Source organism: Python bivittatus, unplaced genomic scaffold (genome assembly GCF_059951505.1).
Source record: "Python bivittatus isolate LINGU-HERP-01145 unplaced genomic scaffold, Pbiv_v1 ctg000480_np1212, whole genome shotgun sequence".
Lineage (NCBI taxonomy): Eukaryota > Metazoa > Chordata > Lepidosauria > Squamata > Pythonidae > Python > Python bivittatus.
The window spans coordinates 15,788,628-15,808,211 of record NW_028277075.1 but is presented as its reverse complement, the minus strand read 5'-3'; the positions used below and the strand labels follow the sequence as shown (position 1 = coordinate 15,808,211).

The 19,584-nt window shown below is 37.0% G+C and overlaps 1 protein-coding gene across 2 annotated transcripts in view; it reads left to right on the top strand.

Moving 5' to 3' along the window:
* Positions 1 to 14,788, top strand: part of ARHGAP5 (Rho GTPase activating protein 5) — a 39,988-nt gene extending 25,200 nt beyond the window's left edge. For both annotated transcript variants that reach the window (XM_007437427.3, XM_007437428.4), the window contains exons 4-8: positions 2,923 to 3,070; positions 3,541 to 3,618; positions 9,481 to 9,612; positions 10,402 to 10,507; positions 14,090 to 14,788. In XM_007437427.3, coding sequence (XP_007437489.1) covers positions 2,923 to 3,070; positions 3,541 to 3,618; positions 9,481 to 9,612; positions 10,402 to 10,507; positions 14,090 to 14,420 — 795 coding nt within the window. In that variant the 3' untranslated portion in view covers positions 14,421 to 14,788. The remainder of the gene's footprint in view (positions 1 to 2,922; positions 3,071 to 3,540; positions 3,619 to 9,480; positions 9,613 to 10,401; positions 10,508 to 14,089) is intronic.
* Positions 14,789 to 19,584: the final 4,796 nt, after the last annotated feature.

Genomic DNA, 19,584 nt, shown 5'->3' with positions numbered 1-19,584 from the left:
CGAGGGGAGTTGGATTTATTTTTTTAAAAAGTGAAATCAATTTGTGTTTAATTGGATTAATGGTAATTTTCTTAAATGTGGTATTAGTTAATTTTCTTCATATTTAATGAGGTGTCTGTAACATTTGGTTTTGAAAACACATTTGTTCAGAGGGACTTTTTAGTCTGTGGAGAAATGGCTTAGTATGACTAAAAATGCGAAAAGCATTTCATCGTCTAGACTATATTCTCTAGTATCTCCTAGGCATTGCTTGTACTTTTAGGAGTTTTGCTTGATTGTAGAGATTTTAAAATTGCCATGCATTAAGTAAAATTGATAGAGCATGAGATAAAAGAATGTGATTTACATAAAGCAAGGGGTTTATCTTTTTAGGTTTTACATTCCTTATAGACTTTTTTTATCTTGAGCACAGGAAGAATTCATGGACATTAGGAACACAATAACTAAGTAGCTTGACATTTCTAATACTTATTCAGAAAGCATTAATATATTTTTAAAAATGTACCTTAAAATACAATCTTACAAATGGGCCATATCCCTGCACTGTCTTTACCTTAATTGAGCAGCTGTTAAGTTTCCCAACAGCTGTGTGAGTTGTCAGGAATGCAGCTGAAATGAGAGTAGTAGTATCGACATCATTTAAATCATGTATCCCCCATAGTGTCCTTGAGAATTGAGATGGTAGATAAATTGCATAAAATGCTTACATATACATATAACCTGCTGGTTGAGGTGAAAGAATAATGAAGATCTCAGGGAGGAAATGTTTTAAGATTTCCTTGTATACTAAAATGTGTCACTTGGCAAAGGAGACAGAAGATGTTGTTTTTATGTTTATGGCTTCCAGATCACCACCCTTTGGCCAAAAATGTTTTTTGCCCTGTTTTATGTTAATGGAATAACATTGGAGGAGTTATTGTTTCAAATTGCATGGCATGTGAGATTACATATATAGATGTAATAATAATCCTGTTTAACTCACTTTAAAAAAACATATCAAGGTATTCACTATCAAAAATGCAACTTTTAAAAATTCAATAGAATTGAATGTTGTCATAAAATATTTGGTGATTTATGAGTCAGTATTTTATTTTCTGTTTTTTTGTAGGCGTGACAAAAGGTCTTTAAATTTAGGACTGCTTATTCAAATAGCCTTTTAATGGTTCAGTAAACTTACAATTATTAAAGTACTTATCTTCAGAAAATTAAAAATATTTAAGTCGGTAAAATCTTCAGTTTTTGGTGTTTGACAAATACTGGTGGAGATGGCTTCTGTTTTCTGTTGGTATTATTGCTATAACAATTTTTTAACAAACCTTTTAACAATTTCATTGGTACTGTGTGTGATACATTTTTTTTTTATATAACATGCCTTGTATGTGTGTATTTTGAAAGTTGAAGCATTGTATTCTATATCAAAAGGTAAGGAGAATTTACTATCTTTGAATATATGTCATATCAATGGGAGCAGGTTTAATTAGAATAGATATATTTTATAAGAATTGTCTGTTATTCTGAATACCAAACATTTTTAACTGGAGTTATGCTATTGATGATTAGATCTTAGGAAGCAGGTGTAATAATTTTATCAATAAAACACCTGAATTATTTTGCATTTTTAAAAGTGCATTCATGTTTAGCATGTTTTCTGAATTTTAGGTTTTGTAGTACTTAAAAATACTTATGCAAGTCCATAGAGAACATCACAAGAAACCCTTGGTGATAGCAAAATGCAAAACAACCTCAATCTTTAATTACTTTTTTTTAGATTTTTTTTTACCCGCCTTTGTTATTTTCATAAATAACTCAAGGCAGCGAACATACCTAATACTTCTTCCTCCTCCTATTTTCCCTACAACAACAACCCTGAGGTGAGGTGAGTTGGGCTGAGAGTGACAGGCCCAAAGTCACCCAGCCGGCTTTCATGCCTAAGGCGGGACTAAAACTCACAGTCTCCTGATTGCTAGCCTGGTGCCTTAACCACTAGTCCAAACTGGCTCCCTACCTGAGATTTTCTACAGTAGTTTTCAAAAGGGACAGCATTGATGTGTGAGGAAATCTCAACATAATTGCTTCTCATATGTTCTATATATGCATTATTAAATGGATCATAAAAGGCAGCATTCCTTGTATATTCTGCGGCTTTTGATTATTTACTGATTGCATGTATTTCTTATCTTTCCCATGGGAGTTCATGGCTGTTCACTTAGGGGATTTCAGCCACTTTTTTTCAGAAAAAGCCTGGGAGAAAGAATTAGATTTAGGTAGAGACAGAATAACTAGTCAAAAGCCACCTAGTAAGCTCATGCTTGAATATTGATTCAAAATGAGTTTTATAATTTCAAATTGTGCAGGTTTGTTTTGTCTTTAACCAAAAGCAAAAGCTTACAATAAGCTTTCACAGTCTTCTTTCACAACTAAACACATTTGCAATTTTTTATTTGTCATACAGTATTGTTTTTGGGGGAGGGATATTTGATGTATGTTGTCCAGAGTCACAATTACTCAAGTTAGGTGGCTACATAAATCTTCTAAATTAATTAATAAACCTGTCCAGCAAAAGCACACACATAAGCAGTGATAGTATGAAGTGCATAAGTAAGGTTTAGGTGTAGGATGTGAAGTAGCATTCAGGTAAACAGTACTTTGTAATTGGTTATTTTGTCCACAGCAGTCGTTTTATGAATGAGAAACTAACCATTAGTTATTTTTTGCAACATATTTTAAGAAAGATTGAGGATCCCTGCCCTGAAAACAGATTTGGCACTGTGAAAAAGTTCAGTTACTCTTTTTATTAATGATATAAATTAATACCTTCAAACTAACATTGTCATGTGAAAAATTGCCTAATATCATGTAGTTATTAGGGAATTTTTACTTCAATTGCTGATATTCTTGACTGATAATGTTGTTTTGTTGCAGCAAAAAAAGAAAACAAAGTCATTCAACCCACCAACTCGTAGAAACTGGGAAAGTAATTACTTTGGGATGCCCCTACAAGATCTGGTTACACCTGAAAAACCCATCCCTCTCTTTGTTGAGAAGTGTGTGCAGTTTATTGAAGATACAGGTAAGAAACAAGTTATGGAAATTTCAGTCCCAGTTAGAGTTATTAAGTGAGGACTATCTGTAATAAGTTGTAGAGTTTGCAGTATTGCAAAGTTCTCTTTTTATGTACCCTATGAAATTAGACCAGGTCATCAGCTCCTTACTTCAGTTTTCAGTTAAAGAAAGGAAATGTACTTCCATTTCCCAAAACACATTATCATGTGTTAAAATAAGATACCTTTACCTTCTGCCACAATATTATTTAGATTACATCTATAGATTATGAGTGGCTGCATATAGTTTTAAACTTAAACTATAATTGCATTCCATATTTTTTGCATTTCACTGTCTTCTGACCTCATAAATTATAAACAGATCAAGACAATATATTTAATATTCATACAGTTTTTGTTGGAAGAATTCTTTATTATGTGAGTGACTTAATTGTACCTAGAAATACCATCCTGTGATGTTTGCTTCCTTTCCCCAAAGGTCTGTGTACTGAAGGTCTCTATCGTGTTAGTGGTAATAAAACAGATCAAGACAACATTCAAAAGCAATTTGACCAAGGTAATGGGAACCTTTGTTGTGATTACATAGTCACAACTATGTAATGCTGTTTTAGTGCAATATTTAAAACTCTTTTAAGGTACTATCTTTATAGTAGCTAATCATAGAAATTGAATAACATGAATATCTAAGTGTATTAAATTCTAATTTGATGTGTTGGCAGTATGTATTGGTATGTTGATATTTAATTCAGTGTTAATTAATTTATTTTACTCAATTTCAGAGCCTCTTTTTCTGCATAATGTCCTTCAGAACCAGTGAGATATAGTAAGAATAGACTCTTTGTGGCATCCAGTTTATAGCCTCCCAAATAATCAAATATTACACTGCTCAAATTTAGGGTTTGGGGATACTTTTAAAGATGGTGGTGGAGTGCAAAGCTTCTGTGAGGTAAAATGTTTCTATTCCAACCGTTTAAATTGCTTAAATTGGGCAAAATATAGCCCACCATGTTTTTTTACTGTGGTGATAGGCATCATGTTACAAAATAGATTTATATGGCTCACTAGTAGAACAAGAGGCTTGAGTTGCAATCTCTGACCCAGAAGAACTAATGTAGAATAAACCAAAAAAAAAAAAATCACTATTTTTTAGGATTTATTTGGAAGAACAGCAACACCAAAAAACAAACAGCACCAATGAAAGCCAAAAAGTGTTATATGAAACATATATTAATATAAATCCTGTGTGCATGTGTATCATTTGAAATTTCTATTTCTCACCCACTCATATGTTACCCTCAAATCATAACACAGTGTTATGACAGTAGAAGCAAGAGCCAAAGCCAAACATAAGTAGCAGCCTTCAGATGAAAGAACTGGTTTTTTTTTCCTCTGCCACTGTGATAGGCTTCATATGGTCAGAAGAATCTTTCCTTTCATTTTCTTGAGCTTTCACTGTGTTTTAGCCTCAGAACCCATAGGAACATTATCTGCTAACATTATTTAGTCAGGGTCCAGTCAGGGTTCAGACCGATCTGTAGCACTGAGACAGAATTCATTGTGTTGGTGGATGTCCTTTGGAGGGCTCAAGATGGGGATGGTGCATCTGTCCTGACCCTCCTGGGTCTCTCAGTGGCTTTTGATATCATCAACTATGGTATCCTTCTGGACCAGCTTCAAGGGTTGGGAGTAGGGGGCACTGTTTTGCCGTGGTTCTCTTCTTTTCTCTGTGACTGATTCCAGTTGGTGTTGGGGGTGGTCAGATCAAGCCCTAGGCCACTGCAATATGGGATGCCTCAAGGATCAGGTCTTTTGCCTCTCCTCTTTAATATCCACATCAGACTGCTAGGAGAGGTCATCTGGTGGCACAAGGTGGCACAAGGTTATCTATATACTGATGATACTGAGTTATACATCACCATGGGCTGGCCAAATGACACTATCCCAGTGTTGCCCCAGTGCCTGGAGGTTGTAAGGATCCAGATGGGGAAGAACTGGCTTTGACTCAACCCTAGCAAGATGAAGTGGCTCTGGGTTTTTGCCCCCACCCCCAGGTCTGGTGAGGTGTCTTTGACTCTTGCTGGGGTAGCAGTCCCCTGGACATAGCTAGTACGCAAGTTGGGGGTCCTCCTGGACTCAAGGTTCTTGCTACAGTAGCAGGTGGTAGCCATGGCACAGATCCATCGTGTACCAATCAAACTCTTTCCTGGACCAGGAAGCACAATCAGTCATGCCCTGGTCACTGCAGCTGGATTACTGCAACTCATTGTACATGGTGCTGCCCTTGAAGACCATTTGGAAATTATAACTGCTCCAAAATGTAGCAGTGCACACAGTTTTGGGCATTACACAATTCATCGGTATTATAACACTGCTGTGTAAGCTGCACTGGTTTCCAGCTTTTTGGGTTCAATTCAAGGTACTGGTTATTACCTTTAAAGCCCTAAATGGTATGGGACCAGGTTCCTTGCAGAACTGCCTCTCTGGGAGGGTATTTGTCCATCTCACCATGTCAGATAGGGGAAGGTGCGCTCCACGTCCCTTATCTTAAATGTTGTCATCTAATGGGACCTAGGAAGCATGCCTTCTCAATAGCTGCCCCTACCCTGTGGAATGCCCTTCTCCCAGAGATCTGGCAAGCCTCTACTCCTCACTTTCTGGAGGGTCTTAAAAAGATGACTCTTCCCACAAGCATTTGGGTCAAATAAGACTGGAGCCCAATAAGAAGATTCGTTGAGGGAGGGGCGGAAATATTGTCCTGGGGCGCCAGGACTTTATATTGATGTTGTTTATTTTTTTACTGTTTCTATTTTCTTGTGAGCTACCCAAGGTTGTGGCTCATAATATGGGCAGCTATAAAAGCTTTTTTAAATAACTGTGTTACTTTTTATTCTTGTGCTGTTAGCACATTGGAGTATATTTTAGTTTGCTTCACAGCCCAGCAACTGTTCTTTTACCGTTCTGCACTGGTTCATTTAACCCTTTTGCCAGCAGCTCTTGGACAGGTAAATTTATCAGCTTTTGCTACCACTCCAAGTAGTACTTCTTCATCCCTACAAAACCTAGTAAAAGGTTTTAACACCTTTCCTCTGACCTTTATACAAGGCTTCAGATTATTTGGAACCAGTACTTGCTTTTTCTGTGTGCCATCAAATTTGATTTCTACTTAAATATTAGAACTTAATAAATATTAATAAAAATAGAAAAAAGCCAATTTTTTCTAAACTGGGAGAGGTGCAAGGCAAGGTTAGAATTTGGTCAGCTATCAGTTTGGACTCCTGGATTGATGGATAAATAGGTTTTCCAAAATTTTCGGTTTGAATGGGAAACTGTTTTCATGTCTCAAGATTTGTTGTGTCTGTTAATTGTCTACAGTTTAGCGTGTGGCTTATTCAAGGTGAGTATTTTAGGCTGATGCAACATGTTTGTATTTTAAGAATTTGCTGGAATGTGGTGTACTACAGTAAATACAGCTTTTTCAAAAAGGACTCAATCATTTTAATCATGGGAAGAGAAGCTAATTAGAGAAAAGCTAGAGATGGGTGGGAGTTCCTAAAAAGGGAGATACTTTAATGCATATATGGGTAGTCCTCATTTAGCAACCACAGTTGGGACCGGCAACTTGGTCACTAAGCAAAGCAGTCACTAAGTGGGAAATCATGTGACCATGACTCTGCTTTCCATTCAAAATTGACAAGAGTAATCAGTTTCACATCTATGGATATTGTTTGCCTCCTAACCACTCCCCCGCCCTTTGGAATGCTCATTCCAGTGCTGGATAATTAACAAGGAGGGAATTAACGTTTGTATTTACGTTCATTGGAGAGAAAGGGATTAGAAGAGGGTAAAAAGGCACACAATGAGGAATACACATCGAAAGCAATGTGTTGGTGCTGGCAGCTGCAAGTCCTGGCCCCTTTGCAGTCCTCCCATTTCAGTCAAACTTTTCCTCACAACATACAGTGGTACCTCGGGATACGAACTTAATCCGTTCCGTGACTCTGGGCGTATCCCGAGTTGGTCGTAACCCGAAGGAAATTTCCCCATAGGGTTCAATGTAAATCTGGTTAATCCGTTCCGCCCTCTGAATTTGGTCGCACCCCGAGGCAAATTTCCCCATAGGGTTCAATGTAAATCCGGTTAATCCGTTCCGCCCTCCGCCCGAATTTGGTCGCAACCCGAGGCAATTTCCCATAAGGTTCAATGTAATTACCGTTAATCCGTTCTGGCGTCCACGGACCACACGGAAAGCGGCCGGGCGCGGCGTGGTGCGGCGCGAAAATGGCCGGGTGCAGCGCGGCGCGGTGTGAAAACGGCCCGGCGCGGCGCGAAAACGGCCCGGCGCGGCGCGAAAACGGCCCGGCGCGGCGCGGCCTGGCGCGAAAACGGCCCGGCGCGGCGCGGCGCGGCGCGGCGCGAAAACAGCCCGGCGCGGCGCGAAAACGGCCCGGCGCGGCGCGAAAACGGCCGCGGACCACGCGGCAGGGCCGGAAAAACAGCCGCGGACCACGTGGCACGGGCGGAAAAATGGCCGCGGACCACGTGGCATGGGCAGAAAATGGCCGCGGACCACGTGGCACGGGCGGAAAATGGCTCGTACCCCGAGGCGGAGTTCGCAAACCGAGGTAAAATTTTGGGGCCAGAGCTGGTCGTAACCCGAAAAATTCGCAAGCAGAGGCGTTCGTATCCCGAGGTATCACTGTACTTCGCACACTTCTGTCTCCCCTGCCTGTCGATGTCCAAGTCGCTTTGGCACTTCCCTGCCCTCTTCCCCCTTTCATGTGCCAACCACAGCCCCTCTTCTCCCCTACCCCGCCTGGAAAAGAAGTGCCCTGCCAAGCAATTTCCCTAGGTAGTCTCTCCTCTGCCCCCCCCCCCCCGCAGAGCAGAGAGATTGGAAATGAAGGGATTAGAAGAGAGTACAGTAACAGGCACACAATGGGGAATACACCAGCTGTTTGCTGAGTGTGCTCATGGCTGCCAGCACCAGTGCATTGCTTCAATGTGTATTCCCCATTGTGTGCCTGCTTATACTCTTCTAATCACTTCTTCAATCTTTCCATTCTGCAAGGGGGGGGGAACCAACAGGTCAGACACAGGACAATGCGTACTGATTATAATAGCAATCATGTGACTGAGGGACCCTACAAATGTCATAAATGGTCATAAATTGATTGTAAAGTTATTTTTTCAGCACTGTTGTAAGTTTGGTTGCTGAATGAGTGGTCGGTAAGTGAGGAATACCTGTAATTCTAATGAGAAAAATCTGGACAGCAGAAAAACCTGAAGTGATCACTCAGAAGCTTAGTAAAAATCTCACAACAAGAAAGGATACCTACAGGAAGTAGAAAGAGGTCATTATATACAAGTATAAACAAGTAGCCCAGAACTATAGAAGGGCTGTCAGAAAAGGGCAAAATGAGCTGAGGTTGACAAAAGATGCTAAGAACAATAAAAATAGTTCATTTAAATATAGTCAGAATAAAAGGAAAACATTCCATGTAATTGTTTCTCAATGGCAAAATGTTAGTGGGTTACAAAGAAAAGCAGAACTACTCAGAACTACTCAGTTCGCCCACCTTTTCCAACATCAATGCAAGTGTCCCACTAGGCAATTGTGGAAAGCAGATGGGCTGAAATGAAGTTTGAGACTGATAGATTAATGTCTTTGTAGTTTGAATGCCTAAATCTGAAGGTCAAGATGAATTACATCTTAGGTACTGAAGAAACTTGCTGATGGTCTTTCTGAATATTTATATAATATATTTGAAAAATCCTGAGGAATGAAAAAAATTCCAAATGACTGGGGAAGGGAAAAGGTCCTTATTTTTAAAAAATGGAAAGTGAGTTCCAGGGAACAGCAGACTGGGAGTGACACTATTACCTGCAAAGGATCTAAAGCAGATCATAAATAGATTGATTTTAAACAGAGTTTCCTGGTTCCTCATCAAGCCAGAGTCAGGCATTATCAAGTACTAACCAGGCTTGATTCTGCTTAGCTTCCGAGGTCAGACAAGATCAGGTGTTTTCAGGGTAGTATGGCCACAGACGAGTCAGGCATTATGTGGTGTGCCACAGAATTCAGTCCTGGGTCCTGTACTCATTAACATTTTAATTAATAACTCTTATGAAGGAAATGCTTATCAGATTTGTAAATGACACAAAAGTGGGTGGGATAGCTAATCCTCTAGCAATCTTGATAATTTAGAGAAATGAAAGTGAAACTTAATAGAGAAATGCAAAATTCTTCACATAGGAAACATGCAATCCATAGATATAGGAAAGGTTTAATAGTAGCACTTGTGAAAAAGATAATTTAAATTGAAAATTGATGTTTGTATTTATAGTGAGTGAATTCTCTTGAGAAATGTATAGTAGAAACTTTTGCATTCCTAATATACTGTTTCATATTGCTTTATAGATCATAATATCAGTCTGGAATCTATGGATATAACAGTAAATGCTGTGGCAGGAGCTCTTAAAGCTTTCTTTGCAGATCTCCCAGATCCTTTAATTCCTTACTCACTGCATCCAGAATTAGTTGAAGCATCAAGTAAGTGATTTCTTTTTTCTTTTCATGTTATGGATAATCAATTAACTTTTTCTATCTCTTACCTACTATACTCTGTATTCATTTCAATCTGTTTGGTGCCTTTTGAGGATTTCACAGATCCTGGACTTGATTTTTTATGTTTTTCTTTTATTTCCCATTTCATGACTTCTCATATGTGCCTATACAGTTAGATAGCACTCCAGGTAACCCCAGAGAGCTTCAGATGGCTCAGATACAACATCACATATAAACTTTAAGTAACTAACACTGCTAGCCTAAACACCATCTTGCCCTATTCTGTTTTATTATTTGTGTTTTCACCATACTAAACTAAATTAGTTAACTCTGCGTCTTTAAGGGGTGAAATCAAACTTCTCTGCCCACCAATGGAATGGACTTCATTGATAGCATGATTCCACTTCTGTTCTGAGGTCTTCCACAGACCATGCATATCTCCAGAGGATTGTCATTCATGGAGACAAGAGGGGAAATCTTTTGCACAAGTGGCAATTTGCTCACATACATTTATTCAATATGAAGTTCCCTAAAATGTTACTTCAGACTTACTCCTTCAAATGTTTGCCACTCAACAGGCAAGAAATCAGTTTTATTACTGCTGTCTACATTTGAGAAAAACTTAACTACTGGCTAATACTTTAATATAGGTCAACATTCCCTCATAACAGTGTCCAAACACGTGTTGGGTCCCAAAGTAGAAATACTGCGTTGAGCTGCTAATCTATGTGTTTAATATTTGAAATTTTTGTTTTTATGATCTTATTTTTACAGAAATTCTTGATAAGACAGAAAGGCTCTATGAATTAAAAGAAATTGTGAAGAAATTCCATCCAGTGAATTATGACGTATTCAGATATGTAATAACTCATCTCAACAGGTATTTTCTTTACCAAATATCAATTACAAATAAATAATTTTATTAATATTTGTCAGAAAGATTAATCATATGTTCTTGACAAATTTAATCTGTTATGCATGAAGATGCTTGCATGAAACATTCAACTATGTGTAAATCATAAAAATTCTATGAAAGCCTTATCCATATTTCTGTAGCAGTTGGGCGTGACGTTGTTGTCCATTGACGCACAAGCCTCATTAAATGAAATGGTTTAATGAATCTATGGATTCAGGTAGCAGTTAACAGGTTTTTTGAAGGATTGCTTACATTTATATGAATCTCTTCAAATTATCTTTGGAAGCCCTTACTCTTTTACCCACCACCAAGACTGACAGGGTTGATAAGCAGTAGAGATGTGTCCTTCTTAGCAGTAGGACATACTTTCGGAAATTTCTGTTCAAAAGATCTATATCTGTTCCTGTGCTGACTTAAAAATGCTGTAATTTACACCTTATGGCATATTGCTAATACACAGTTAGTAATTGTACTTTATTCTGTTTTATTTAAATGTGATTGATATGATTTTGTGAGTGTTGATGAATTGTACTGGGGTTCTAACTAGTACTGTGCAAGTGGCTTGTGTGGTAGGTACTTTTGCCCTTTCTGCTAATTCAGGTTACAGTGGGGCAAAAAAGTATTTAGTCAGCCACCAATTGTGCAAGTTCTCCCACTTAAAAAGATGAGAGAGGCCTGTAATTTTCATCATAGGTATACCTCAACAATGAGAGACAAAATGGGGGAAAAAATCCAGAAAATCACATTGTCTGATTTTTAAAGAATTTATTTGCAAATCATGGTGGAAAATAAGTATTTGGTCACCTACAAACAAGCAAGATGTCTGGCTCTCACAGACCTGTAACTACTTCTTTAAGAGGCTCCTCTGTCCTCCACTTGTTACCTGTAGTAATGGCACCTGTTTGACCTTGTTATCAGTATAAAAGACACCTGTCCACAACCTCAAACAGTCATATTCCAAACTCCACTATGGCCAAGACCAAAGAGCTGTCGAAGGACACCAGAAACAAAATTGTAGACCTGCACCAGGCTGGGAAGACTGAATCTGCAATAGGCAAGCAGCTTGGTGTGAAGAAATCAACTGTGGGAGCAATAATTAGAAAATGGAAGACATACAAGACCACTGATAATCTCCCTCGATCTGGGGCTCCACGCAAGATCTCACCCGTGGGGTCAAAATGATCACAAGAACGGTGAGCAAAAATCCCAGAACCACACGGGGGGACCTAGTGAATGACCTGCAGAGAGCTGGGACCAAAGTAACAAAGGCTACCATCAGTAACACACTATGCTGCCAGGGACTCAAGTCCTGCAGTGCCAGACGTGTCCCCCTGCTTAAGCCAGTACATGTCCGGGCCCGTCTGAAGTTTGCTAGAGAGCATTTGGATGATCCAGAAGAGGATTGGGAGAATGTCATATGGTCAGATGAAACCAAAGTAGAACGTTTTGGTCTAAACTCAACTCGTCGTGTTTGGAGGAGAGAGAATGCTGAGTTGTATCCAAAGAACACCATACCTACTGTGAAGCATGGGGGTGGAAACATCATGCTTTGGGGCTGTTTTTCTGCAAAGGGACCAGGACGACTGATCTGTGTAAAGGAAAGAATGAATGGGGCCATGTATCGTGAGATTTTGAGTGAACACCTCCTTCCATCAGCAAGGGGATTGAAGATGAAACGTGGCTGGGTCTTTCAGCATGACAGTGATCCCAAACACACTGCCCGGGCAACGAAGGAGTGGCTTCGTAAGAAGCATTTCAAAGTCCTGGAGTGGCCTAGCCAGTCTCCAGATCTCAACCCCATGGAAAACCTTTGGAGAGAGTTGAAAGTCCGTGTTGCCCAGCGACAGCCCCAAAACATCACTGCTCTAGAGGAGATCTGCATGGAGGAATGGGCCAAAATACCAGCATCAGTGTGTGAAAACCTTGTGAAGACTTACAGAAAACGTTTGACCTCTGTCATTGCCAACAAAGGATATATAGCAAAGTATTGAGATGAACTTTTGATATTGACCAAATACTTATTTTCCACCATGATTTGCAAATAAATTCTTTAAAAATCAGACAATGTGATTTTCTGGATTTTTTCCCCCATTTTGTCTCTCATAGTTGAGGTATACCTATGATGAAAATTACAGGCCTCTCCCATCTTTTTAAGTGGGAGAACTTGCACAATTGGTGGCTGACTAAATACTTTTTTGCCCCACTGTATATCTTTTCCTAGGAAATTGAAATCTTTCCCAAATGTGTTTGAGATTGTAAACTTAAGAATTGCTGAGTAATGGTAATTAGTCCCCAAAATAAAGCTTCCACATCAGGAATAGTCTTATTCTGGATTTTGAAAAATCAGGAAATGAAAAGACAAAGACTTACTTGTTTTATTCAGATTAAATTATAAGGATGTAAAAGTACACAAAACCATACCATATTAAATGGATCATGCAAACATTAAAATGTATTTAATGATGTACATTATCAACCTGGACAGATTTGTTCCCCTCTCATTTAGGAGGGTTGATCAGAGAGTTACTTGACTTAATCTAGCATTTACCTTTATATAGTTAAATGAGCATCTTACCAGTCTACACATCTTGGATTATTCACTCCTAAATTAAAAGGTCATAAGTTCATACAGAAAGTTATTTTACTCAAATAACAAATGAGAATTACAGCAGCAATTCTCTAGTTCTACAGAATAGGAAAAAAGTTGTTCTCAGATCTTAAAAACATATACCGTGTGTGTGTGTGTGTGTGTGTGTGTTATCGTTTGATTCAAAGGTCACACTTTTTTGCTGCTTTAGTTTCAAGTTGTTAAAACCATAAAGTACAGATCAAATTACACTGGTGTTTTCATTACACCAACTTGGGACCTAGTGTCTATCCTGAATAGTAAATTGCCATAGAATTAGAGGTGTCAAAGGTAATTTTTTGCTTATCTCAAAGTCACTTTATCTCATTTAATCCTGCTTCAGTCATTATGCAGTATAGACAGTCTTCAAACCCTTCAGTGCAGATTTGGAAACACCTCAGTAGGGAAAAGACACTCATATTGTCTGTGGATTTACTTCTGACAGTGTACCCACACAGTTTAATATAAATCCATTTTAATAGTGTAGACATTTGTTTTACAAAGCTATGTATAAAAGTAGCTGTGAAATAGATTAAATGGTCATTATTATTATGGTCATAATGTTAGAATCCAACTTGGGACTGATTAGGATGTTGCTTCCTTGAAGAAGAAAAAATTGGCGCTTTTGCATATGTATGAACTGCTTACACAATCCATTTTCTGTTTTAATAGACCTTAGATCTTTCTGCTTTTACTATTCATGCAGAGAAATAGTAGATTTAAGGAGTTCCTAAGTAATTATGCCTGTTTAACTTTGAGAATGATCACAAGTCTGAGGCTAATTTGTCCTTGCATTATATTCAGGACACAATGTTCAGTCTTCTAACTGAGAGCTGCTGAATGTCTAAAAAGTAATGGTATATAATATTTTCAGGTACATTTTCAATCAAATATTAACTCTTCGTTTATTCATATTATAGAGTTAGTCAACAGAGCAGAACCAATCTTATGACTGCAGATAACTTATCTATATGTTTCTGGCCTACTTTGATGAGACCTGACTTTGAAAACAGGGAGTTCCTGTCAACCACCAAAATCCTTCAATCAGTAATAGAAACAGTCATTCAACAATGCCAGTTTTTCTTCTATGGTGGAGAAATTTCAGAAATGTCTGACAATGTAGCACATCAGCTTCCAGGTTCGAACCCAGTACAGATGGTAGATCCAATTTTACCACTACAATTACCACCACCTCTACAACCTCAGCTAATACAACCACAGTTGCAAGCAGATCCTCTTGGAATTATTTAAATAAAACAACTGACAAGAAGATGATTTGTCAAGAGCTTGGAAATGGATACAGAGGAAAACTAGATGTGCATGTTTCAAGATACAATGACAACTTTCATATTATGAAAGAATTTGAATCCAAACTAAGACATTTTTGTTGTAGTCACACTATCCACCTTGTTCATAACACTGCAGGTCAAAATTATGTGATTAGCATGACTGGAGAGGTTTAATTTTTTAAATCAGAAATAACTAAAGTGCAAAGCTGCTGTTGCATGAACATTTATCGCAATCACTCTCATTTCTGTGACAGTTTGTCACTATATATTGTGAATAAAACTTTTCTATAGAAATGTAATGATTAAATAAATCATTTATGGAACATTCAATACTTGCGGCCTGCTTTAGGGCTGTTTTTTATTTAATTGTCTCTCTCCCCGTGTCATTTTCATACCAGTTTAGTCCTATGCTACGCCTAAAATACAACCATGTCTTATTTGGAAATTATGAACTACTTATACTACATCGCAAAATATTTTGGAAAAAACATAAACTACACTGTTATAAATGCCACATTCCCATGCTACTTTTTCTCTTAAACCTGTGGATATTTTTGGGCTTTAGGATTTTTTTTTTCTTATAGCACAATACCAAGGACATGCTTATTGTAAAAGTGAGTTAAGCACTGTGCAAATATGTTATGATTACCTACTCTTCCCTTAATTTGCATTAATCGATGAAACTTTTTATAATACTGTTAATTCTGTAAACAGCTGCATGTTTGAGAGATCACTGAAGATCTTGTAAGCCTAATATATTTTCTATATTTTAATTTTTCCCACTAGGAAATTCATTTAGTATATAGAAAATAATTTGACAATTTCATATAAGGCTATATAACTTTTCATACATAAATGAGAACTTTGCTTAGTGTAAACTTGCTAAACCAAACAATCTAGATCATAAATTTAACATATCCACTATATCTATTTTTCTGTGACCCTCTAAAGGTATAAAAAGCATTGCTAATATATAGCAATAAATACTTTGGGTACTGAAGCATCTTAATTTGTATATAAAAAGATACCTGTGTTCATGTTTTTTTTTTCCTGTGATCTGTTTGTATTGTATCTTCAAAATAACTTGCACCATTTAAAAATTATTTTTCTTTTTTATATTGGTACAAATTTCTCTGTTAAAGAATGCTGCTTAATTTTAAACATTCTCGATTAATAGTTGATGATTAATAAATGTGATGAAAGGCTAGTTATGGAAAAATATTGAATGGTCTAAAATATTTGAATTGGTTCAAACTTCTGTCCACAAATGGAAGGGTTCCTTCCATCCATAAAAGCGTTTTGATTCAGTGGAGAGATCCCAACTTGTACAGATTTCCAATGCCCCTATAAACCATCTCCTACCTCTGGAGCATATCTTTAGAGAAGGAATGGGTAAAAGTTGTTCCATAAGCAGAAATGAAATTTGCATCCAAGTCTGAGTTTTCCTTACCATTTTTTTCTTTCATCTTCAAAATATGTTTTCCTAAAAATAAGCTTTATTAAAAAAAAAATCATTGCAATATCTGAAATAGTTGGGAGAACTTTACTATCTCTACTGTCATCTTTGTTCAATGTTTACTATCAGTTGTAGTAAATAGAACATTTTTGAATACTAAGGTAATTTAAGAATTTGATTTTAAAAACATTTTAAAGGTTCTTATGGGCTTTGCTCTTCTGAAATAAAAATGGCCTTTTTGTTATGTCCTAGGTATTGTACTTAGAGTTATGACTTACATTATCATTACAATTAAGATACCATAATCCAGGCTGCTGTTAAAGTATTTGTATATTATAAATTATCTTCATATTTGTGTTATATTCTTGCAAGTAATTATCTTTTCTACAAAAAAAAATATTCCAATTCAAAGCACATAGGATATAAATACAATAATAAAACTTGTCCTGTAAATGTAGTAGCATTAATTTGTTTTACATCATCTGCTGTTTAAATAGCTTTTATTTATAGCCATTAGTTTAACATAGGCATTTTAAGAAAAAATAAATAAATTGCAAGCATTTTGTAAATGGTTTCTAGGTTGCTAAAGAATTTATTTTTCTACTATAGATAGTAATGCAAAAGCATCAAACTGTACAGGAAATACCACTTATTCCTCTTGCAGACAGGCTTAAATTTTTCAGCCTTATTCCTTTAAAGAGTATTTCTAGCACAATGAGAGTTGAAATTTGAATTCTGTTTAGAATTGTCTTTTTGTATTCTAGTATGCCTTTCGTTAATAATATACAATTTTATTGCCCATATCAGTAGATTTGCAGAATTTGTTTTACTGTAGGCAATTTGCTTCAATGCTGCTCTTAGCTGTCCTTAAGGGCATATGCCATGGTCGTCTTGGGCACCCTTGTGGAGCAGGGCATAAGTATGTCTGTGTCTGCATACCCCATAACCCAAAGACAGCATTTGAATTCACTCTGTGATTTAAATCTTGAATCGTCTCCCTAGATTACAAGTTCCATTATAGCTTTAAAAAAAATCATGTGTCGCTTGTCTTTTTTCTGTGATATTAACGCTGAAATTAAAATCTTTGGGATCCACTCACAGCAACATTTTTGACCTGCTGCTTTTGCTTTAACCACTTCTCCGGGTGTTTATATGCATACATCCATTTCCATTTAAGCAGAATTGATGTGGCTGAATATTCAAAACAGGAAAATAAGGCAATTAGGTATTTATAAGCTAGCTTTCTTGTAATAATTTCTGAGACTCTTATAGTGTAACAAAGAGACCTATACAGGATTGCTACACTTCTAGTAATTTATCTCATTTTAGCTAATGGATTACTTCATTCTACCTTGTATCTCTTCTGAAGTTTCAACCCATGAACTACTAGTATTGTGAATTCAGTCATTTTTAACAATAATGTGAACAGTGCTCAACAGCTGTCAATTTGACTTATGCATCCTTCACACTGACCTTCATTACATTTGTATGTTACTGAAATATATGTAACTGGGCTGTAATCCTAGACACACTTACCCTCATGTAAATCCATTGAGATCAGTAAGATGGGTTGTAAACTTAGGTTGCAGTCCTAAACTTAGTTACTAGGGAATACATCTAACTGTGGTTAATATGCTGTTCTAAGCTTAATGCATAGAAGAACATTTTATGGATATATTTAGTTACATGCAAAACACATTGAAACAACAGTCATATTCACATTCACAGCAGTAAATTCCATTGGTCTCAGTAGCACTTATTTCCAAGAAGACATGTGAGTGGCATTTTATATTAAATGATTTACAAATTATTTTTACATTACACTCAAACTTTAAAATTTTTGAAATAATGTAAATATAAGAATACAACTTTAATGAAAAGCAACATTTTTTGCAATGTATGTTTTCTGCATTACTTGACTACTGGTTGCTAGAAACTACCATTGACTTGTTTTATTTTTGAGGTACCAGAGTTTAGTTTTAATTTCTCTAAAATTGTAAAGTAATGAACTAATTGGACAAGTTAAATAAATCAGGCCTCCATTTTCATTGTGATTTCATTTTTTTTTTTTTACAGTAAACAGTATATTGACTGAAGCTATAAATACACACACAAACACTTAGTTCCTTTTCATGTAATCTTATCATAATTTACAAAATGCTGCAGTGAATTAAATATTGGTGAAGTTTATCTGTATGCAGATTGCAATGAATAAAACATTAAGATGCCTGCTGTGTATAATATTCAGTTTTATATTCAACTTCGGAAGAGCCAAATTACTCCTTTTATCTCAGATAAATACAGTAGTAAAAAAAAGTTTGGAATTGAGTTCAACAAATTATAAGAGTTGTATTTAATTGGAATAGAGGTCATTGGCAGATGGAATGAGACTTCCCATATAGCTTCCTGAATATTGTAGAGAGCTTTAGAGGTTGAGAACCTTCCAGAGCAGGATGGTAGGTCGGGGGGAGGGGGGAGATTTAGGGGGAGAGGAGAGACAGGGAAATTCTTACTGAGTGGAAGTCAAGTTACATAAGTTTGGATCTAGTGGAGTCCTTGGGGTTCTCTGAGCTTGGCTGTTTTCTTGCAAACGTTACCCGGCTAGGTAACATCTTCAGTGCTAGAATGGAATGGGGTTTGCTCTCTGTTTATATACAGTGGCATACCCTGCCTGTGTTGGTGGGGGTGGGGGTTTTGTTTTTATTTTTTTCCCTCCAGTAGTTCCTTGATTAGGGTATTGTTTACTGCTTGATTGTATGTCTGGTGGTAATCTTGGTGTGTGTTCTGTTATTCTATTCTGCTATTCTGTGCCGGTTGATGGCTGCCTTGCCTGAAAACCAAGCTTCCAAGAATTCCCTCGCATTTTTGGATTTTTGATTTAGCTTGGTCTAAGATGGGAAATCAGCATCCCAGACATACAATCAAGCAGTAAACAATACCCTAATCAAGGAACTACCGGAGGGGGGAAAATAAAACAAAACCCCCACCAACACCAACACTGGCAGGGCATGCCACAGTATATAAACAGAGAGCAAACCCCATTCCATTCTAGCATTGAAGATGTTACCTAGCTGGGTAATGAAACGTTTGCAAGAAAACAAGCTCAGAGAACCTGAAGGACTCCACAGTTCAACCCTGAGCTACACATATTCGCTTCTGTTGGATCTGGTTTCCAAAATGTAAGGGAAAATATGTGCTGTGTTTTACTACATTTCAGCAAGATTTATATTTATTTACTAATGAAGAGAATGTAGGAGGTGGAAAGCCCGCGCGCACACACTCACATGCACACACACACACACTATATCTTAGGGATATAGATTCCTTAAATAGGAATTGTGTATTTCTCAGGATGGATCTGGCATGTATGTAACTCTTAAGATTGCTTTCTTGTGCTTTTGCTGAAGCCATTACAAAATTCATCCAAGTTTGTTTTGGCTCTAATATGTGAAGTGTTGCTGAAGAAAATTTGACTTGTATATATTTAATTTATTTATATATTTAATTTATTGTGAAATACACATAAATATACAAAAACATAACTGGGTTTTGAAGATTGGTATTAAGTTAAAATCCATAGTAAATACTCATATCACTTTATAGACTGAAATATGTTACAATATTTTTAACCTCAATTATTCATATTTTATTTGCTGATGCATATATTTCT